Raw genomic sequence first — 24,500 nt, forward strand, 5'->3', positions numbered from 1 at the left:
AGTTAGGCTAACTTTCGGATAATCCGACCTTTTCGGAATCCGAACAGGCTGTCTCCCCAATTAGTTAGGATTTGCGGGGTTTTACTGTATATAGGTACCTACTATAATATCTGCGTTCCAATCGGCTGGTAGTCTGTTTTGTTCATATTTTTTGTTGTATTAGCTGGTTTATTTCCTTATGTAATTCTCTTCCTCTGTATTTTTTTCCACTGTTATTTCATTTTCTTCTGCTGCTTTTCCGTTTTCTATGTTTTTAATATTTGTTTTTGTACGTTTTCTTCTGTGAAAATTTCTACTTCGTTGTTATCTTGTTCTTCTTCATCTGTTTCCTTCATACCGAATAGCATTTTTTCGTAATATTCTTCTCATATTCTGCTGATCTGTTTGTCTTCAAACAGGGTTTCTTTTTTTTTGTTTTTTAGTACTCTTGTTTTAATGCTGGACGTATTTTTTTATCTGACTTTTTTGTAAAATTGTTATATTTGATGGTTTTCTGTCTTTTTTAATGTCCTCCAGCGAAACCCGTCATTTTTCTTCTTTTTATTTGTTGAGTTTGCTGTGTTTCTCGCTATTTTTTATTCTTCCCTGTTTTGTATTGACGGATTGGTTGTTTATCCACGTCATTCTAGCGTAGTTTTTTAGTTTTCTGCGTTTCGCAGTCTTGATCGTACGTAAATTACACATTTAAAATTGAAAAGGATTTATAGGTTCCAAATTAGCTAAAAGACGGTGTTTCAATCCCTGTTTGTGTATTATCGCTCCAAACCCTTCTTGGCAGTAGCGCACCCAGGGGGGGGGTTTGGGAGTTAAACCCCCTTTCCCCCAGGGCATATGAAAAATATATAAATAATAGCAGGAAAATGTAACTTGTCTTTCACAAAATATAGAAAAAAATTTCGACGCCCAAGCCAACCCCCTTCCCCCCAGAAAAAAATTATAGGTGCGCTACTGCTGCTTGGATGTGTCCCGTTTTTTTCAAATTTATGATATGGTCACCCTACAGTAGAAACGCTTCTTAATTCACGAGAGTATTCTACACACTTGTTCTTAATCCAGGATACAGTTTTTTGTGTCAAATTAGAATTTCATAAGGGTAGATAAGTTTATTTTAATTTTCTAATCTATTTCAACAGTGGGGCCCCCGCATACTGCAGACTTTTTACCTGCCGATAGTTTAGTCGGGTTGGGCAAAATTAAAGATTTTTCTTTTTAAAATATGTAAGAATGTAGTTCGTTTGGTATGGCATGAGTGCTTTAATTTTTTTTTAAGTATGTATTCTATTTGTTTTTAATTTTGTAGACTAGCAGACTTAACTACTTTATGTAATGTGAAATTTAAGACTTACTACTATATTTTAAATATTTTTCAAAATATTATTTTCTATATCCTTACATAAAAAAATACATTGAGTGTATGAAATAAGTAAGCAATGTTTTAAACATTTTTATTATTTTCCAGACACCTTTGCACCTATTAGTTGAACAAATTATATTATTAAAAATTTTGTACTTACTTTACTTAAGCCGTTCTCTTGTACCCTACGCTGTCGAGGTAAAAGTTTTGTAATAAAAAATTAAGAATTCAATTTTAACACTTCTATAATATGTTACAATTGAGCAATTAGACCAGCAGATTCGGCAACTGGTTATGATAAATTCATCAATTTTAATGAACATACTTTTTAATTTTTTATTTTTGCAGTGAAAAAAAATACATTGTTAATTATACAAAAAAATATCATTAATATATCACAACAAAATTTTTTTCAACATACTACAATAATCAATTATAAAAATATCCGAAGTCTAAATTCCAACATTTGAGGTGACAACAGCGCAGTGGAAGCCATGAGGACATAAACTCAAATATACGGAGACCACTACAACCGCAAACTGAATAAATATATATTTGGATGCCATCAAAACCGTTAAAGTGATTTTAGATATACAGCAAGCGAACATGGCGCGCCTGACGGCAATTGCTCCAAGTAATGTGTATATTATTATACAGATAACGTGACTGAGGACGTCCGGCCAATATTTTGTGTAAGCATTGTAGGAAGTGGTACTTTTCATTTTCGATACATTTTAGGGAAAGTCCTCGTGGCAACCGTATATCGGAGTTCACGAAGACCTGGAAGCCACGAGAGACTACGGTTTAACATGGGGGGACGTCATAAGATGCTAAAAATAAATATATATATATATATATATATATATATATATATATATATATATATATATATATATGTTGTTATATAGGTACTATTTACTACAATTTCATTAACTATAATTCTTAATTTTTTCATTATTCAAAACATACGTTTATCCGATTTTCGTCGATTTTAATAATCGTTATTTTTATTATTTGGGCTGACACCACCCATTACTGCCCCGGTTGTCACCCATACTACGTCACTGATTATTGTGCAAAGTTTTTCAAACTAGTTTGACAAACAGTTTAAACTTTCAAACGTGTAAACATCGACCCTTTTGATTTGACTTGAATTATTTGTCAGGTCAGAAGTAAAGACTTGAGTTTGACGTAATTTGTAGTCAAACTTTTAAGTACTCAGGTCAAAATTTTTAATACATATAGGAAGAATTAAACAAAGTTAAACATTACAAACATAATAAGAACCAAGATAATAGTATGTACACACAGAACATTAATACTGGCAGTCGTAATGTACGGACTTAAGACATTACTACATTCTAATCAGATAAACACAAAATATTAGTATTCGAAATGGCCAAAAGAGAGGGCTTAAAATAAACGAAACAAAAACAAAATACATTATTACTAAAAGAACACCTGGCAATAAAAATAATATCGAAATAGAAAACTATACTATTGAGCAAATGCTTTCACATATCTGGGCACAGAAATCAATCAGAAGAATTCCGTAAATAGCGAAATTAATGCAAGTATTTACAGCGAAAATCGTACATACTCTGCTAATGTGATTTTATGACATCGAAATTAATAGACAAAAGAACCAAAATGACTATCTACAGAACATTGAAAAAACCCGTAGTAACATGGTTGTGAAACCTGGGTAATGACGAAAATATAAATTAAGTCCAACTTAGGACATTCAAGAGAAAGAGATTGAGAAAAGTATATGATCCGGTGCAAGAGGAAGACGGCTCATGGACAATCAGGAGAAACGACGAAGTTAAACTGAATGAAGGGTGTAATATTTTAAGATTTGTAAAAAGTCAAAGACTGTCATCAGGGCCGCCGAGAGGGCGGTAAAGCCGGTACATTTTACCGGGGCCCGGCGATGTAAGGGGCCCGGCGTCGACCAGACCAAAGACGTAATTTTTCCCGTTTTTTTGCTCTTCACTTTATGTCCATATTGCGTTTAATTAGATAATACTCGCCTATATTTAATATTATGACCTTAAATCGATTTTGTTTAAAATTTTACCAGCAATAAATCACAGGAGTCAAATACTACAGTGCATTCAGATAAAACCATGGTATGGATATGGAGATTAAAAATATATCAGGGCTTCTTGAATATTTACAAAAAATAAGAAGAATCCATGTTGAAGAATCTAAATTAGTTACCAGCAATTATGAAATAAATCCAGAATTTACATCGAATAAAGAAAAACGGCGCAAAAAGTGTGAGATTTTTTGATGATTTGCCTGGGCCTAGTAGTGATGCGACTGAAAATTTTGAGCCCGGCGCAATATTTCGCTAGGAAATATTTTTTAATATTGTCATATAATAAGTAAAGACTGGATTATATGCAAAATGCATATGCATAGATATATATGCTGCATATTTCTCATGTTTTTCATAAATGCATATGCCTTGCATATTTGGAGATTTAAGAGCATATAAATGCATATTTTGATGGGAATTTACTCTACCCCATTTAAAAATAAGGTATATATTAGTAACATCAACATCCATTAAAATAAAATGTGAAAGTAAATATTTTGCTGTTAAGCTCCTTTGTTGTTGTACCCATAAACATAATGGGCGTTATTTATAGCTGCAGGTATCATTATCCGGATATTTAAGATTTATAGACTTCTCAGAATTTACAAATTACCTAAGTAAATACCGATTATATTTTGAATAACATTACAAATATTACCTGTACTTTCTGCTGGTGTCGGCCAACTATGAATTATTCTGGGAAAACCAACCAAAACGAAATTTTAAGGCAGCGTTGCCAATTTAGCTTATTTTATGCTAGATTTGGCATATTTTTGTGTTGTTTAGCTTATTTATTTCTTGTTTAGCATATAGCATATTTTCTAGCATATTAAATAATATAAAAATTATTTAGTAAAAATCGAAAATCTTCTAATTCAGAACAAATTTTTATGTTGGCCTTACAATTACTAAAACAACTTAGGAACTCTCTCACAGGAACTTGAAACTGATATCAGTGAGTCAAATCTGATTCCTAACAAAAAATGTTTAACCATTCACACATACACACCTACATCAGCAAATCCCTTCGCCTTCAATAATGTTTATATTAGTACTTATGTCTGTGGACCATGAGATTACTATTAACTACAGGATCATGTTTCAGCATTTTTTAAAACAAATAATTTATCTGTACTGGGTTATGCTTGCTATAGGGATTTTTTATTAGTTGATAATGGAATACCTACTGTTGAACTGATCATTCCATCATTCTTGTGAGGTTTGGCAAATACTATATTGGTCGAGTTGGCAACACTGTTTTAAGGGTAGGATAGATTATTTTATTTTATGAATGGTTAGTCTTAAATCAATCGCCGATTATTCAACTTTTGTGATTGCAAGTTATTGACTATACTGTGTAAAAAAATCATTTTATTATTATTGTGAAAATGCCTAAAGTAGCAAGGGAAAAATCAAGTCTTCTCAGAAGTTGGATTGGAAGTAACAATCATCTAAAAGTTATCGACAGTGAAAGTATGTTTTGCACCATTTGTGATAAAAAGGTAAGTTCTCCACTTCAATAGATTTTTAAACTTATCAAACTTCTTTGCACATCTATGTGTCTGTCTATTCTAAAATGACAAACCGTCCCATTTCTTCAAAAACTGTTTTTTAAAGTTCGCAACGGTTTGGCTTATACAGAGCGAGGTGTTGAGAGTGGCCCACCCTGTATACTACGGTACACTGACTGTACTTTATTGTTTGACGATTTCAATTTCACTTTGAGAAATAAAAAAAAATTGGGGGAGGTTTAAAAAGTTTGATCATTTTAATGTAGGTATCTATTTACGAAAACATCTAAAACATCATTATCATTATATTCCAGATTCCATGTCAAAAGAAATTCCAAGTAGTTCAACACATAAAAACTTCACTTCACCAAACTAAGCTATCAAAAAATGATAATAAACCTCGCCAGCAGATTCTACAGAACAGTTTGCAGATTCAGAATACGTCAGTTGGGCAAGAAACCTTTGCAAAGGATTTATGCCATTTTTTTTTTGAACTGCAATATCCCTCTGCACAAGTTAGAACATAAATCGTGTCAAAACTTTTTAAAAACTTATTGCAAGATTAAAGATAAACCAGCTCAAATACCAAGTTCTTCAACTCTTCGGAAAAAATATGTCAGTGCATGTTACAAAGATGTGATGACGAGTATTAAAAATCAGTTAAAAGCCGATTATCTTTGGATTTCCGTCGACGAAACAACGGATACAAAGGGTCGACAAATTGCGAATCTAATTGTTGGAGTTCTTAACGACTCTGGCGATTTTAAAAACTCATACTTAATTAGTGTAAAATGTTTGGAAAAAACAAACTATGCTACAATAGCTAGATTTGTTAACGAATCCCTAACAAATTTTTTTTTACCTGATCAAGTACCATTTGAAAAAATATTATTAATGCTTAGTGATGCCGCCTCATATATGATGAAAGCTGCATCCAATCTTAAAATCTTTTTCCCTAATTTAATTCACTGTACATGTTTGGCGCACGGCCTAAACAGAGTTGCAGAGAAAGTTAGAATTGAATTTCCCAATGTAAACACCTTAATAAATAATGTAAAAAAAGTATTTCTGAAAGCACCACTACGTGTACAGGTATATAGGGAGATGCTTCCCGATATTCCTTTACCACCAGAACCAGTATTAACCAGATGGGGAACTTGGCTTAAAAGTGCTATATTTTTATCTGAACACTACGACGACATCAAAAGCGTTATTTCAAGTTTTGATCCGACTTGTACCGCTATTGATAACTGTCAAAATATTTTTAAAGAAAAGTCTATTAAAAATCAATTGTTGTATATAAAATCGAATTTCGATATCATTGAAAGTTCAATTACAAAATTAGAGGCTCAAAATTTATGTCTTCACAATAGTATGTCTATTGTTGATTCGGTTAAACAGAAAATAACAAATCTGAATGGGGAAATTGGAGTAAAAATTAAAGATAAACTTGATGACGTTTTAAACAAAAATGAGGGTTTCACTTTATTGCGTTCAATAAATAATATAATCAATTTTGGAAACTTCGATGAAAATATTAATATGGATCCGTCTCTAATAGCAAAGTTTAAATATGCCCCAATTACATCTTGTGACGTTGAGAGATCTTTTTCTGCCTATAAACAAATATTAACAGATAGAAGACATAATATTAGTTTAGAAAATATGAATCAATATATGATTATTTATTGTAACAATAAAAATATGTAAATTTGTTTTATTGTACTCTTTTTATAATATTAGTTTAGAAAATATGAATCAATATTGTAACAATAAAAATATGTACATTTATTTTATTGTACTCTTATTGATCTTGTGGTCAAAATAAAATATTTTGCCGTTTTATTTGTCACAAAACCTGAAGTTAAAAAAATATATTAAGAAATAATAATACAATTTGGTTTAAATTCAAACCTATTTATTTATTTTTATTATTTTTTATTTATTTATGTATTTAACGTAAACCATAAAATTATTCATATAAAAATAAGTGCATATATAAATGCATATTTGCATGTTAATTGTGCATATTCAGCTTGTTTTAAAATGCATATTGCATGCATATTTTAGACATTTTTTAGTGCATATTTTCCAGTCTCTAATAATAAGTAATTTAACCAGAAGATTTAATGCGGAAAATAAAATTGATTCGCTACTTAATATTTTATGGATATTTCGAGATAAAGATGACGGCAATATTAAGAAAAAAATTTATATATGTATTGCGCGAGTTTTATAAAGAAGACATCAGTGAAGAATTGATAAATGAAATTTTTCATTTGAGAGCGATATACAAGGATAATATTGGTGAATCTTAAGTTTCTCCAATAGATTTGCTTAATAAAATTAAACATCCCAAATTTGAATCGTTATTGCTTTAAGAATATTTTGCACATTACCGGTGACAGTCGCAGAAGAATAAAGATCCTTTAGTTTTCTTTTTCGCATAAAGAATGCTATGAGGTATTGATAGCTACAATGAAACAGAATCGGTTATCAAGTTTGTGAATTGAGAATGATTTGGCAATATCATGCGATTTTTCGAAAATTAGAGACATTTTTGGCAATCAGAAAATTCGAAAAGCACCTGTATTATAAATATTTTCACTGTCAATATAATCAATATTTGATAAAATTTATATTTGAAATATTTATTATTAAAATAATTTTATTTCTATAAAAATTAAACAATTTTTTTCGCTCTTCACTTTTTGCCGGGGGCCCGCCCTTCACTTTTTGCCGAGGGCCCGCCCTTCACTTTTTACCGGGGCCCGCTCATCCCTCTCGGCGGCCCTGACTGTCATGGCTGGAATATGTTCAGCGACAAAAAGATACAAAAACGACTAAGAAAATATTACAATGGACGCCGGTAGGAAGGCGAAAAAAAGGAGGGCCCAGAGAACGAGATGGTTGGATGACGTGGAAGACGACCTGAAAACAATGAATATAAGACAATGGAGGAGAAGGGCAGAAGAGATATCTGAATGGAAGGTAATAGAAAGACAGGTATACACCCATCCAATGTTATGAGCCATTTCAATGAGACGGCCAATAAACAACACTGCAGGTACTAGTCAGATAAAAATTCGTATTAGATCATGGTGGTAATTAAGCAATATCGATAAAAGATTAATGTGCAGGCAGAAATTATTAATAATACCATTATGGGACTTTAGGCTATCGAATGGCCAGCAAGATCCCCAGATTTGACACTTCTACATTATTTTTTATGGGGTGAATTAAAAAGCAAAGTGTATGTAAATAGGCCACAGCCTATCCAAGAACTGAAAGACAGAATTACAGAAGAGACAGCACTAACTTCTCCGGAATGGATTGGACGATTCTTAGAGAAATTTTCATTCAGAATGGATTTCTGTTTCCAAAGACAAGGTCATACCACCTTTAATTATTTTGTTCGTGGTTTCTGTTTATACTGCAAGATTAATTATAAAATAAAAAAGTTTTTCCTACTATTGGTCATTAACATATTATATGTTGTATCGGCAATATAAAACTGTTACATAAGATTGTAAAATATACGAGGGGTCCCATTTAAAAACACTCATATCCGTATATTTCAGAAATTGTATTTCGTATCTCAGAAAATATAAAATTTTAAATCGCCGCTTTATTCAATCTACATAACCAACATTTTGTTAATACATATTATATCATACAGGATGTCACAGATATTTTAACGTTGCCATACTTAACGCGCGTACTTAATAATTATCATTCGTTTAAATTAATGAATAAAGTCATCATTTATAATAATTTATATCTACCAACAATTTTTAAATAAAAAATTATATTTATTAATTATCTAAAGAATGCTCCTATCTCGGAGTTCAGCAAGCCAGCGCTGTTGATAATAAAAAAATTCATGTTATCCTCATAAAAATTTTCGCATAAAAGATAACAAAACCCTAAAAATCTGGTGTTAGTGGGTGTTAAATAGATTGGAATGTTAAATTGTGATATTCTTTTCCTGTGTAATCAAAATTATAAATAGCCAAATAATATGATTTTTGTTTAGTAACTCACAATGATGTCGTCTTTAGTTCTTCTCTTATGTGTTTGCTTGAGTGAATATTATGTTGTGTCAGAAAAAGTAAGTTAGTTTATTTTCTTTAAACCTATAACTATTGTTTACAACATTATTACTGATATGAACGATGCAATAATAGTACATTGTGTATCTAATAGGAAAATCTTAACATTCCCGGACGATGTAAAGATTGCCATCAAGGCGCAAGCCGAGACAAGGCAATACAGAGTCCGGGAATGTGGGTTTTCCTACAAGGTATACATAGTATTTTTCAAAAAATCGAACGTTTAAATTATCTTAAAATAAACATGTTAAAATTTTCAAATAGGCATATTATTATTTTGACTCTATTCGTGATTAATCTTGATGCCACCAAATACAGGTTCTGTAACTATAGAAACAAAAATATTGAATTGTCAAATTTCGCGGAAAAATATTTTTCTATGAATGCTATACAATGTGCAACTTCTCTCACTACTTACATATATTCAAAATGAACAATTTCTCAAGCAGTGAGAAAGTCGGCCATTGCAGTGAGAAATATTTTTTCTCATGGGTTCACCGCCGGTTTACATACATATGATCGCCATTTCCATGGTAACATGCACAATACAAACACAATTATTTTTGTCAAACAAAATGTGTTCAAACTTGTCAAAACTTATTAAAAATTACCTTTTAAGACTGTTCAACTGTGAATTATAATTTTAAATAATTAAAGTATACAAATATTAAGAATATTAAATACCTATGTGTATATATGTATTATGTTTCAATTTAGGCATATTATAATATACCTAAAAGCACCTAAATTATTTCATTTTGAAGTTTGAACTCGTGACAAAAACGCGTCCATAGAAAAGTACATTGTACAACACGAGAGAAAATGACATATTTCTCTCTCGCTTTATTTGCGACTCGCCTCGTTCCTCGGCTCGTGCCAACACACTTCTGCGCTGGTGAGAAATATGTCTTTTTTCTCTCTTGGTGTACAATATACTATTGATTACAGTAAGGAAATAATATTTCCGTACAGTTATTTTTCGTTTTGAGGCAACGGCTAAGAATAAGGAAATATCGAACGTTTCTTTCAAAAATGTTGTCAAAAATGTCCAAATTCCTGACCGATTTTCGGAAAAAGTATTTTTTAAATTTATATTTGAAATTTTTTATTTTATATCTCCAATATATTAAAACCCATTACATTATCGTTGTTCTGTTTTTGAAATACATGTCTCCTCCTCTTGATTTTAGAATTTAAATAACATTATTGGCTTTCTGGACTGTTTCTAGCTGCAGTCTAAAAAATCTCTTATATAACCCCACATAGTAATGAGCAATCCAAAAGAACGAAAGCCTACTAACCGTTTCAAGGATCGGTTTATTGTTCGATCGGTATTATTAAGCAACGGTTCGCAGTTTCAAGCTATTACAGATTTACCAGTTCTAGATTTTTTTCAATATTTCTTGGATTTTGTAAGAAACAAATATATTCTGCCATTTCACTATTATAATTAGGCTTTTCTAGTTCTGCCTTTACACAAGAGTATTCTTCTTCCTAAAGTTCCACCTTTTATCGTATTATTATTTGACTTCTTCTTCTTCTTTTTGTCTTTTTTCCTTATGCCTATTACGGCGTCGGATTATGGTCGGTTGTTTCTTTCACCCATTTTTCCACTTTATTCTGTTTTTGGCTAGGCGTTTCATTTCTTCTTTCGTTTTCCCTCGTGCATTTCCTATGTCCTCTATTTGATTCCTCCAATTCTTTCGGGGACGCCCTCTTCCCCTTTTTGTCGTATTTCCCATTTCCAGAATTTTCCTGGGCATTCTTTCTGGTTTCATTCTTATTACATGTCAACTTATTTGACTTATTCAGCCCTAAAAAGTTGGTTAGAGCTCATACTAAACCATTCCCTTAGATTTCCCAGGCCGTTCGTCTTCTTCCTACATCTCTTTTACCTTTTATTTTGCCCTTTATAATCAAACGCAGGAGACTATAATGAAGGCCTCTTACTATGTGACCGAAATGTTAATACTTTCGCCTACTAATTATTTATAATTTTCCTTCTTATTAACCCTATCAACGACTTCAATATTGTTAATCTTGTCCACCCATGATATTCGTAGCATTATTCAATAACACCAACGCTCAAATGCTTCCAATTTCTTAATTTTAGATTGCTTCAATGTCCAGACCTCAGACCCGTAGAACAAAGTTGTAAAAACGTGTAAAAACATATTTTTTATGTCTTTCTAGATGTGTCTAGCTTTTAAATTGTAATTGAACATTTTGTAGCAGCCTTTGGTTTACTACCCTATAGAGATTTTGTCTCAATGTATCGTTATAATCACCAAACTTGAACTTTAAAAGGTAAACGTTTGGCTTATTACATAGGTCTTCATTTCTTATTGAATTTCGGCTTGTGCCGACTATGATCATCATCACTGGCTCGACAACCATTTTTGGTTTTTGGCTTCTTCCAGGATACTTCGTCAGTCTGATCTCTTTTGTGCTTATCTCTCAAATTTTTTATTTTTAAAGTTATTATATATATCATATTTTATTTGCTCTATGCATCTCCAGCTCTGTGTTCCTCTTGTTCTTTTTCGTACTGGCACTTTTTTGATTGGTACTTTGCTTTCTTTCTAAATTCCGTTTTCTTTTTATATGTTACACAAGATTTTTTCTTTTAAATATGCATAATAATCTTTTCTAACTTGGTACACCAAGGTGTGTAGGTTTTTGAACAATAAAATATGTGATTACCGTTTAAGCTAGGGGCTTGGGCTGTTTGGTATAGGATCAAATATTCTTATGTATTCGGACCCGCTGTCGGTCAAAATGTTTTCTATAAGCTGATCATAACTTTTAATTCCCATAAACCAATTTTCATAAATATCCTGTTACTAGTTTTTGACATATAGATAGTGTAAGTTTGTCGAGAAACACCCTGTATATGCCAAAAATTTTACCTATTACATTTTAGCGTTGATTGAATATCCATATTCGGATATTTAATTAAGGATTTTAGTTACTTCAGAGAATCATTCGTTTTTTCGTAGTTATCGGCTGCTGTCCCTGTCGATATAAAATTCACAAAACTAATGGACGTTAAGTTGGAAAGTCCGAGTAGAACCAGCTCTTTGAGTAATGATATAGGAAGATTTCTTTATCCTCAAACTGACAACATCGGTTCAGGTAAGTTTTTGTCTGTCTTTTAACAAGCATATTATTTTTTTTATTGGATAATCATTAGAGTATTTTAAAAAACGAATCTAAAAGTTTTTAATAAAAATGCAATTAATCAGGCAACCCTAAAAATAGTTTTCTAAATTCTTTAAACCATGCTTAAATAAATAATTTGTAGACCAATTCATCCTCTCACTTGACTTGGAAGCAACAACTCATAAGTAAACATTTTTCGGCGTCACTATTCCGTTTTTTCCAAATTTCCTATGCCAGGCGCAGTTTCATGAAAACAAGTTGATCGTATTGTAGCGTGATTAGTGTAATTACTTCTAATTACAATAAAACCAGCGGTTCGTAATTTATATACGACTTTATTTTTTATTTATACAAGTTTACTTTACAAACTTTAGCTTAAGACTAACTCTATTTACAAATATGTCCTATTTATATATGCGATACAGATATTCCAGAAATATCTATATATCTCCAGCTATGTCCATGTGACTCGACCGCTTGCACGTCATCGGCGCTGCATCGGCGTATCTCGAAACATCGATAGTGTTCTGTCTGTGCGGAGACGGGAGCTGGTATACGAGGGTAGGTCAATAATTATTTTGTTACAGTATTGCTAAGGCAGCCTACGTAGATACTCAAAATAGTTCCAAAAGTAAAAAAAGTCCTTCCAAAAATAAAAAAAATTGTCCTGCAAATAGTTTCTTTCGTTACGATTTTTGTAAAGTTAAAGTATTAATTTAATAAATCATACTGAAAGTTTAGTTATCTGTAAGACTGAAGCAAAATTATTCTAAATTTTTTGATTCGTCGTATTTCCGAAAATTTTTCATTACTTTCCACAAAAGTACTAATAAAGTTGTTTTAGAAACCAGAGAAGACTATTTTCAAGTTCCCTTAAAGTTGTCATTTGGGATAGATAAGCAAAATGCGATTCAAGAATACGAAAAACCTATTTCAAGTGTGTTTGACCAATGTAAATATTTGGTAGGTAGAAGCCAACTACCGATTTGTCGTTTGAATCCAGTTGCAAAAAATTCAGAAAATAATTATTATCCAAGAAGTTGCAGAGAAATACTTGAAACTGGTGAGGAAAATGTTTGTGTCCTATTTAAAATAATTCTTTATTATTGCCTTAATACGTCATTATAGCAACTTTGGCATAAGAGTATACAATGATGCGCTAATAACCGGCAAAATAACGCAAAGGTTGTAAAACATAATATTAAGTTGTGAGATGAAAAGAAATGAAACTAGAAGAGGTGGAAAATCTACCGGTAAGAATCTATATATTAACATTATATTGATTGTTTCCCACCTTAAGACGTATCGGGAGAGCTTGGCAACTACCACTGTGACAGTGACAGTTTTAGTTGACATACTCCTCTGATACGTCTAAAAGTTGGAAACAATCAATATAATGTACCTAAATTTATAGGTTTATATCGCTAAATATCCCACCTCTATAAATTTCATCTCTTTTTATCTCACAACTTAATATGTTTTCCATCTTTTACGTTATTTTGCCGGTTATTAGCGCTCCCATCACTGTTATGAGCTGTTTATTATTATTTGTTTTTATTTAAGAGCATAGGCTCAAAATTTTTGGCCAATGCTTTTTAAATGTGTTCATTTTTTTCGATTCCTGAAAGAACTAAAAAATATTTTGGAAAAATTTAAACTCAGAATGAAAGATTACATTATTACCGACGGCCGATGGTCCCTGAAAACTTCCATAATGTTTATTTTAATTTACAGGTAATTATGTATGTTTAACCCTGTAAGAAGTTACAGGGGTGAAAAAGGGGAGAGAATTGAGTGTAATATTCAACTTAAAATATTTCATTCATAAGAAACTTTTGTTTATTCTAAGGGACTTTCGACCCTCGGAAATATGTAATCTTTAAACTGTATCTGTGTTTAAACTGTTAAAAAATATTTATTAGTTTTCTTAGGATTCAAAAAAATTAATGCATTGGCTGAATTAGCATTCTGAAATAAAAAGCATTGGCCGAAATTTTGCGCCTACACTCCTAATATTGAGAATTAAACGTAGCACATTAGTATATTATGCAACGAGCAATGAAATGTAACGTTATATCAATTTGTTTATGGATATTTAAAATTAACGCTTATTTTAAAACTACTTGACTTAAGCTTTTATCTCGTATTAATGCCTGGTTGCACCAACAGATCTTAAGCTAAAGCTTAGCTAAGCCCAACTTATACTTTAATAACGGGGCCACACTAGCATCTAATACCGTCAGTTATCGCATTATTTGCATTAAAAAATATATTAAATAATGCTATAATTAACGGCATTAGACGCTAGTGTGGCACCAGCATCAGCATTTACATTTTTATTTATCGTAAGGTACGTCTCAAGCTTAATATCTCTTAGTGCAACCAGGCATTGTTGTTTTTTCATGCTATATTGCTTTCAATATTCTAAAATTTGCTTTTTTTCCGAATAACCTTCGACTTAAAATTATCCTGATTAATAAAAAAAAAATTGGGTTGTACGTGAAAACAGTAATTTTTTAAAAGTAGTAATTTTCTAAACCTTTTTAGTAAAAACATCAAACTGGATTTGTAATTTTTTATTACAATCAATTGTGGCTTAATCCCACAAAAATAATAGTATCTAACTTAGAAAACAAGTTTCAGAACAAGTTATATTCTTGCACATAGTCCTCCTCTTCCTTATTCCATGCTCCTCTATCTTGAGCACTTTGCATCTATTTCGACCAGGTGTGTTTCTTCATGTTATCTGACCATCGTATTTGTGGCCTTCCCCTTTTTCATTTGTGGTTCCATGTTCTCCAATTTATGATCATCTTAATCCATCCTTCATCCTTCTCACTTAGGGTATGTCCAGCGAACTTCTATTTAAGCTTTCCTACTGGTGTTGAGACATCTCTTACTTTTGTTTTGTTACATATGCCTTCGTTTCTTTTCCTGTTTGTTAGTTTAATGTTCAGCATTTGTCTTTCCATGGATCTTTCTGTCTTCGCTATTTTTTCCATATTTTCCCTTTGTAAACATCCAGGTCTGATGACCGGGAGTATACATTGATTGAAGACATTGATGGAGTAATTCAGGTATTGGGGTTTTCTTCTGTCCTTTAGAATATAACACACTTTCCCGAATAGACAAGGCGGAAACGGCGGGTTCGTTGGGAAAAATATTCCCATGGGATATTTCTGCATAATCACATTCGTGAGACATCCCAAAATAAGGTTCAAGAAGTCGCCCAAGTGAAAAGTGGGCCAATTTTTTTTTAACAATTTTTTTTAATCAAATTCCAAAAATCAATGTTTTTGGCTCGGACTAATTTTTTTTTAGATTTTTTGGACCATTCTGGACAAAAAAGGTCTCGTATAATTTTTCTCTAAAGTTGATTTTTTTCGAGTTATAAGCAATTTAAAATTTGAAAAACGCGAAAATGACCATTTTTAAGACTTAATAACTCGGTTAAAAATTATTATTATGAAAGTCAGAAAGTGACTAAATCAAAGTTTAACGTCGCCGCTACATGATCCTAAAGAATTCTGTGTCATCAATTTACTACTAAGCTGTTATTTTTAATTAATAACAATGAGCGGTTAAATCGTATTGACTCGGCTGTAAATGTGAGTGCGAGTAAGATGCACAATTGGACTGCTGGAATGGCTTCTCTCTCGCACTCAACATTTACAGCCTCCGCACACGTCCATGGCGTTTATTATTATTTCTTAAAAATAACAGCTTAGTAATAAAATAATGACAAAAATTTCTTCAGGATCTTGTAGGGGGAGCTTTAAACTTTGATTTAGTCATATATTGACTTTCATAATAATAACTTTTAACCGAGTTATTAAGCCTTGAAAATCGCCATTTTTCGTTTTTTTCAATTTTAAATTGCTTATAAGTCGAAAACGATTAACTTTAGAGAAAAATTATAGGAGACCTTTTTTGTCCAGAATGGTCCAAAAAATTAAAGAAAAAATTTTTCGGGCCAAAAATATTGATTCTTGCAATTTGATTAAAAAAAAATTGTTAAAAAAAATTGGCCCACTTTTCACGTAGGCGACTTCTTGAACCTTATTCTGGGATGTCTCACGAATGTGATTATGCAAAAAAATCTCATGGGAATATTTTTCCCTTCAAACCCGCCGATTTCGCCTTGTCTAGAATGATGCCCAAGCCGATCTTATTTTTCCCTTTATTTGTTCGGTGTGTTTTTTTTACTTGAATTAGTGATTTGAAATGTAGTGTATTTATAGAGATTTATTACTATACATAAACATTAATATTTAGGAAACAATAAGTCTGGTGTCTACCTAATCAAACCTAGAACAAGTAACAAGCCGTTTGCTGTTTTGTGCGATATGGAAACTAAAGGAGGTGGCTGGACTCATATTCAAAAGAGATTTGACGGATCTCAAGATTTTTATCTTCCTTGGAGAGATTACAAGATTGGCTTTGGTGATCTCAATTCTGAATTTTGGATAGGACTTGAAAATATTTATCACATGACAGGTAACGTATCTTTTATATAGGTCCATATCAAACTCTATCAATGCTTTGTAGGATCATGTACTAGTAACTCATACCTCATAAGATGTTGTCTGGTATATATGGATAACTATTATGTTCTAGGATACTTTTTCATATATACACACCATCACCTAACTACTTCGGATTCTTTCGGATTAAAAAAAAAGATCATATTATGATCTTTTTTTAAACGCTTTTATTTAGTTCAATAGTTTGCGTCAAATTTTTAGACATTAATTTGACTGCCTTTTCTCCAATGCAAATGAATGAAAATTTGCACACATATGCATTTGCGGGAACAGTACACGAATAGTCAACCAAAAAATTTTTTTATGTTTATTAACTGTTTAAATAAAAAAAAACGATTTTAATGAAAAATGCTTAATTCTCTTGTTTTTGACGATGTAAAAACTTGAAACTTTTACGTATTGTAAATAAGGATATGAACCATACATAATTTCACTTTTTGCGTTAATTGTTTACGTTATGCTTCATAAATAAACAATAAAGTTTTAAATTTTTTGCCCATTCCGACTACTTTTCATGTTAGTACATCATAATATGTTAGCAATAGACTTTATTTAAACATAGCTAAATGCAAAGTCTTAACATTTAGTCGTAAAACAAATACAATATTTTTTTCGTATGTCATTGATAATACAATTTTGGAGAGAAGTGAAACAATTAGAGATTTAGGGGTTCATTTTGATATTCATTTAACATTTAACGTTCATATTAACCTCATTGTCAGTCAAGCTTACCGCACATATGGATTTATATTTAGAAATTGTTGGAATTTTACTGATGTAACTGCGCTGTCGTGTCTATTTTTTAGTTTAGTGAGAACAAAATTGGAATATGGATCTCTAATATGGAATCCTATTTATGCTCAATATACAACAGCTGTTGAGAGGGTGCAATAGAAATTCTTAAAATTTCTTAGTTTTAAAGTTGAAGGCGTTTAGCCTGCTAGGGGTTGCAATTATTTTAATTTATTAGAAAGATTTATCTTTGTCTCTCTAGAAAAACGTAGAAACCAGGCATCAGTATTGTTTCTACATAAGTTATTAAACGGTGGGATAGACTGTGCAGTGTTACTAAATCAATTAGATTTTTTTGTTCCGAGGCCTGCATCAAGACAAAATGAGACGTTTCTGTGCAAAAGAGCTCAAACAAATCTAATGTTAAAAGCGCCGATTAATATGATGTGTGCTAATGCAAACAAACTTTCATCTGTTTGTGACATTTTTTGTTGTAGTGTCTCGGAATTGAAAAACAAATGCAATACTTATTTGTAATTTCTAATCAGTAACCACATATAAGCATATATTTTATATTTTATTCTTTTTCTTTTTGTTTTATTGTTCTACTTTAAGTTGCGCAACCTTAGATTTTAAGTTCTATTATTTGTATTAAGCATGCAGTGCTGTTATAACTTCTTATTCTTTGTATTCCTCTGTAAATGGGAAAATGTTGGGGAATAAAGGCTATTCTTATATGTTTTACTTGCTTACTTACTTAAGCCGTCCTCTTGTACCTTACGGTGTCGAGGTTATATGTTTTATACATATTTTAATAAACATGACGATATATTTTAATGTTTTAAAAGTGTAAGACTAAAAAGTAAAAAATAAAAAATATGAAAAAAGAATTTTTTTAAGAAACGCTTTTCTTTAGTTACGAGTGACTAAAATTAAAAATATTATAAAAAAATCAACCGAAGAGCAAAATATAAAAAAAAATGAAAAAATCTAACACGTTCGTCAAAGAAAAGAGTGGCGCGTCTTCATCGAATAAACGGTTTTCGTCCCACGCTTTTCTTTGACGAATGTGTTAGATTTTTCAATTTTTTTTTTATTTTTTGCTTTTTAGTTGATTTTTTTATAATATTTTTAATTTTAGTCACTCGCAACTAAAGAAAAGCGTTTCTTAAAAAATTTTTTTTCTTTCTTTCTTTCTTTCTTTCTCTCCTTCCTTATACCTTTTCAGGTGTCGGATTTGGGTTTAATTTAGCTACATATTCACCCATCTCTTCCATTCTTTTCGGTCCTGTGCTATTAGTTTCATTTCTTCTAGCGTTTTCTGTTTAATTTTTCCTGCTTCTACTATTTGCTGTATCCATTTTTTCTTCGGCCTGCCTTTTTTCTTTTTTGTAATATTCCTTGTTTCGTGAATTTTCATTCCTAGTCTACTAGGTTTCATTCTCATCAGATGTCCATACCAGTTTAATTGCCTCTTTATTATTTTATTCATTATTGGTTCCTGTTTAGTTATCCCTCTTATTGTCTCATTTTTTATTCTATCCAATTTGGTCTTTCTGGCTATAGCACGTAAATGTCTCATCTCAATTGCATTTATCCTACTATTGTGCTTTTTCTGTAAAGTCCAATTTTCGCTCGTATACAGTATCGTCGGTATCACAATCGTATTATATATTTTAATTTTTGTTTCGTGGGACAATTCTTTTTTCCTCAGAATTGGCGCTAGTGCGTAGTACAGTTTGTTTGATTTTTTAGTTCTGTTTGTTATTTCGAGGTCTATTTTCCCACCATTGGTAATTATACTTCCAAGATAATCATATGCTGTAACTATTTCCAGTGGAACCTCGATAACTTGGATTAATCGGGACCGCGACCGATCCGTGTTATCGAAAATCCGAGATAGCCGGAGAATATGGTAAAAATTAATAAAATACGGTATACTTACAGATAAACTCCGTTAGAATTGAAATAACATGAAATATATTTTATAAATATGCACAGTACCTACTCATTAAAATTACTAAAAAAACACCAAACCCAAACGTAAGCAAATGGAAGCGAACAATACAAGACACACAATACTAAAGACCATTGTTTATAAAAGAATTTTTTAAATATTCTTTCCTAAACAATGCTGACAGTTTGAAATAAAAAGGAATAGATGCTACAGACAGGTGGCTGTTGTTTCTGCGGCGTGTGCTATGAGTCATTTTTAATATCGTACAGTTCAAATTACACACATACACATTATCTCTCAAATATTATATTACATACATTTTTATTGTTGAAAGGTTTGTCTGATAATTAACTATTTTGATTGGAAATAAGCCACAATTAAATTGAAAAATACAAAATATTGAAAATCAAAATGTTTATCTGATGAAAATCGGTCCGGGTTAGCCGGACTTCCGGGTTATCGGGGGCCGACTTATCGGGGTTCCACTGTACTTCATTTTCTTCCTTATCGCCGATGACCATTATTTTACTTTTCTCGATGTTTATTTCCATTTTTAATTTCTCTATTTCTTCTGTCCATATATTTATGAGTTTTTGAATTTTTGTCACGGAATCTGCTATAAGGACTATGTCATCCGCATACAATAGGACTTCTATTTTTATTGGCTGTAATCTTTGGTATCCTATTGTTGTCCGTATTTGGTTCGTTCTTTCTCCAGTATTTCTAGTCAATTCATTCATGACTATTATGAATAGTAGCGGACTAAGACTGTCTCCTTGCTTGATACCTCTTTCCCAATTGAATTCTTCAGATCTTTCTCCTGCTATCTGTACACGTCCTTTTACTACTCCGTATATATTTTCAATTATTTTTATCAGTGTACTTGGTACTTTCATGTTCTGCAAGCATTTCCATATAATTTGTCTTTCTATAGAGTCGAATGCTGCCCTTAGATCTATGAATGCTAGAATGAGCTTTCCCCCCGAGTCAATACTTCTTTCTATTATATTTCTAATGATGTAAATGTTATCGTTTGTCTGTCTTTCTGGTCTAAACGCTGCTTGTTCTTCTCCCAGTTCTTTTTCTACCTCTCGTCTTAGCCTCTTCTCTACTATTTTCGTGTATATTTTAAAACATACCGATGATAAACATATTGCTCTATAATTTTCGCAGTTGACGTGTAAATTTTTTTTCATATTTTTTTATTTCATATAATAATATAATCTCTCTTAAAAATAATTTTTGAAAAGTTATGAATTAGAAACTTAAACATTGAAAATGTATGTTACATTTTTTTTATTAGGACACTAAAATATAAATATGATTAAAATTCTCTACTAACCCATTTTTTAAATTCACAAATTTGAATTTTTTCCATCAAACTTCCTCTCTATATGTTTCGAAATTGAACCCACATTTCGAAGGACTCAATCTTCTTGAAGGTAGCGTCTGTGAGAGTCCGAGGCTCAACATCATACAGCAGCACACGGAAGATATAACATAATTGTAACCTGATTTGTGCTGGCATTAATAAATCATGACATTTGAATAGCTTGGCGATTTCTTGAAATACAGATGTTGTGTGTGTCTGAAACTTACTTTGCTTTTTGAGGCTGGATCCGACTAGTTTTTCTGCCCAGTATCAGGCTACGTCTACATCCTTTGTATTTGCGAGCCATAAATCATAGAAAGTGTACTGTGAGGTTCAAAGTCTGCATACTCTCAGGTGCTCCACGTTCTGTATTTCCTCTTATTCACAAAGTGCGTCGTTATCTGTCTTGATGCCCCATTTAATAAGGTTCTGTTTTACAGGGGCGACACCTGGGGCGCTATTCTTGACCACTCGTAAGTACAAATGTCATTCGCAAGATTGAACGATGCGAACGAAATAGAGTTTTCCGTATTCTTGAGCACTCGCAACATTGCGAACGTTCCAAACTCGCTACGAGTGCTTATAATCATTCGCATCGTCTTCGCAAGTGAAGATTGTAAATGTTTTATGTTTATTTTTAAACTTCTTCTTCTTTAAGTACCGTGCCCAAATTTTTAGGCGTGGGTAGCTTCCATAACAATTTGCCGATATCGTTCTCGATCTTGTGCGGAATGTAACAATTGATCTGCTGATAAGCCAGTCCATGGACGAAGGTTTCGGAGCCATGAATATTTCTTTCGACCAATTCCTCTTTTTCCGTCGATCTTTCCATTGAGTATTAACTGCAGCATCCTGTATCTGCTACCTCTCATTATATGCCCCAGATATTCAAGTTTTATCTTTTTCATCATCTTCATTAAGTCACCTTCACCTTGACCTAGTCTGTTTAAGACTTCTCTGTTTGAAACGCGTTGAACCCAAGATATTCTGAGCATTCTACGATATGACCACATCTCATTTTTAAACGGAATTTGGAAATTGTATAATATATTTAATTGTTGCTGTGACTTTTATGTAGAATAATAGTTGGTGCGATAAGTTATTATATAATTTTTATCATTCATTAATATCTAATACATTTTTTAATTTTCCAGGTAAAGTTAAAGTCATTTTTAAGAAGAGAAATTCTTTTGAGTAAAGGCATTTGAAAATTTTGCACTTAGCAAATTAGGATTTTTTTCATAAATTCCAGCAATAATTTTTTTTCTCGTCTGGTATTGGTTGTTTGTTTTTCTAATGGAATTTCCATTTTCAAAATACAAATCGAGGGTTTAGTGTCAAACAACGTTATCTACATTTTTTGTGAAATTGAGATATATCTATAATGGGGTTCACCGTTTTCGACTTCATTTAGTAACAAAAACCTGTATCTCTATCTAAAGCAGATTACAAAACACATAAAACGTTAACTACCAATTGTGAAAAAAAATGTTCATATCAAAAACATCTAAGAGGTGATAACGTTATTTCACAGTGAATTTCGTGATACATCAAAAACAGTTATCGACTGTTAACGTTTATTGACACTAATATTTTAAGCTGTAATTGTAGACAGCGTTATTATTATAATTCGTATTTGTTTGAAAAACGTCATTGTGATACTGAATAGCTAAATACATTTTTGTTCATTTTCGATATTGTTCGATTCTACCATCTGATTACTCATTACATGATAACATGACTACAATAATCTGATTACTCATTACATTTTTTAGTTTTGCTGAAGTTGAAAGAAAACATAGATGTTATTTTCTTATTGCCGGTTACGTATATATTTGTCGTAATTATTTAATATTTTGATTTTGTCAGTGTTTAACAGAAAAATGTCCAGTCGGAACACAAAACTTTGTATGACAGAATACGAAGCATTAGCGGGTCGTGGATCTTCTGAGGTAGCCTCTTGCCTTACAAATACAATGAAAAGTGAAGTTACTGGGAAAGACTTTGCTTTTATGTCTGAAACTTGTTCGAGCCAAAATGGAAATTCAATTATTGTTTCCGCAATATTTCTGTTTGCTGTTGAAACACTAAATATTTCAAAAATCGACCAGTTATTTTTAGAGTCCGGACATTCCCAAATAGAATGTGATATGGTCCATGTCCACATCGAAAACGCGAGTAAATGGAAATTTATGATCCATCGAGATGGTATATGCACAGTGAATAAAAGGCTTTAAATAAATCAAAATACGAAGTAGTTGAAATATATCAAGAACTTCAAATGCAAATGATTAAAAATAAAAAAACTGACATTGAAGGAAATGTTGTCAAATGGTTGAACATAGTTTGGCTACAATATACATATTATAAAAGAAGACACTGCACCCAGTTATTTCAAATATAATTTTAAATCGGACAGCTTTACGAAATTTAAAATACAGAGAAGGCAACTTCGAACATTTTCAATTAACAAACTTGTGCCAAGAAGAAAATATGACAAACCGTTAACGATTAATAATAAAAAGTTAAAAGGTTTAGTAGAACTCTGTGAGTAAAAATTAAAGAACAATATCACTTCTTTTACTAGAATCTTTAAGGAAGGGGTGATGATCATAATGAAAATGTTTCAGAAGATGAAGGCGTTTAAAGATGGTATAAGTATTTAGATATTTTTTCATAAAAAATTTTCGACCAATGCGTGCTACCGGTGATGACCTATGGCGCAGAAACATTATCGCTCACAAAGAAAAACACACAAAAACTAAGAGTAGCGCAGAGAAGAATGGAGCGATCAATGTTAGGGGCCACTCTGCGAGACAGGATTAGAAACGAAGATCTACGAGCTAAGACCAAAGTCACAGACGTCATTGAAAGAAGCTGTAACTTAAAATGGAAATGGGCTGGACACGTTGCCAGAATGAAGGGCGAAAGATGGACTCGTAAACTAGTTGAATGGAGACCAAGAGCCGATAAATGTAGCAGAGGAAGACCACCAACACGATGGCAAGATGACTTACGAAGGACAACAAAAAACTTTGTACAGCAAGCACAAGATAGAACACTTTGTAGACAAACAGGGGAGGCCTATGTCCAGCGGTGGATTGAGAGAGGCTGATGATGATGATTAACATTCTTAATAATACAGGGTTAGTGCTGCATTTGATATCCTGAAAATTTTGAAAATATCATCGAATTTAAGTTAAAGTCAAACTGGATATCCTGAAAAAAAGGGGAAATATCAGGAAAATGTTCGCCACATTTTAGGGAAATTACATTTTTACATTTTCACCCAGCAGTACTAACCCTGTAGTAAAACTATTATTATCAGGTGCGACGTTAACGGTTACAAAAAATATATACCGGTAATATCAAAAAGCGTTATCGGGTCATTATTAGAAAAATAGTCTATTTTTTCTCTGTAGAATATCAATAACCTGTAATAAGTTTTACAATATGTCAAAGAAACCATGATAATACCGTATAATACTATATAAATTTACAGATATCTATTGTAATGTATTTTGCCTCCGTAATCACAAATTTGTTGGCTGATATTACGTTTCAAAACAGTTTTTCGCATTTTCTGAGACTTTATGTTTTTGTAGTTAACGTTGTTTGATACTAAACCCTCGAAATATAAACAATATTAGAC

General features: G+C 31.8%; 1 protein-coding gene across 1 annotated transcript in view; it reads left to right on the plus strand.

Annotated features, from left to right (window-relative positions):
* The first annotated feature begins 8,911 nt into the window (after positions 1 to 8,911).
* LOC114336784 (microfibril-associated glycoprotein 4-like) overlaps positions 8,912 to 24,500 on the plus strand; it is a 30,453-nt gene continuing 14,864 nt past the window's right edge. The window contains exons 1-4 of the mRNA XM_028287160.2: positions 8,912 to 9,080; positions 12,081 to 12,216; positions 13,088 to 13,306; positions 16,519 to 16,740. Coding sequence (XP_028142961.2) covers positions 9,015 to 9,080; positions 12,081 to 12,216; positions 13,088 to 13,306; positions 16,519 to 16,740 — 643 coding nt within the window. The 5' untranslated portion in view covers positions 8,912 to 9,014. The remainder of the gene's footprint in view (positions 9,081 to 12,080; positions 12,217 to 13,087; positions 13,307 to 16,518; positions 16,741 to 24,500) is intronic.

This window comes from Diabrotica virgifera, chromosome 7 (genome assembly GCF_917563875.1).
Source record: "Diabrotica virgifera virgifera chromosome 7, PGI_DIABVI_V3a".
NCBI classification, from domain to species: domain Eukaryota; kingdom Metazoa; phylum Arthropoda; class Insecta; order Coleoptera; family Chrysomelidae; genus Diabrotica; species Diabrotica virgifera.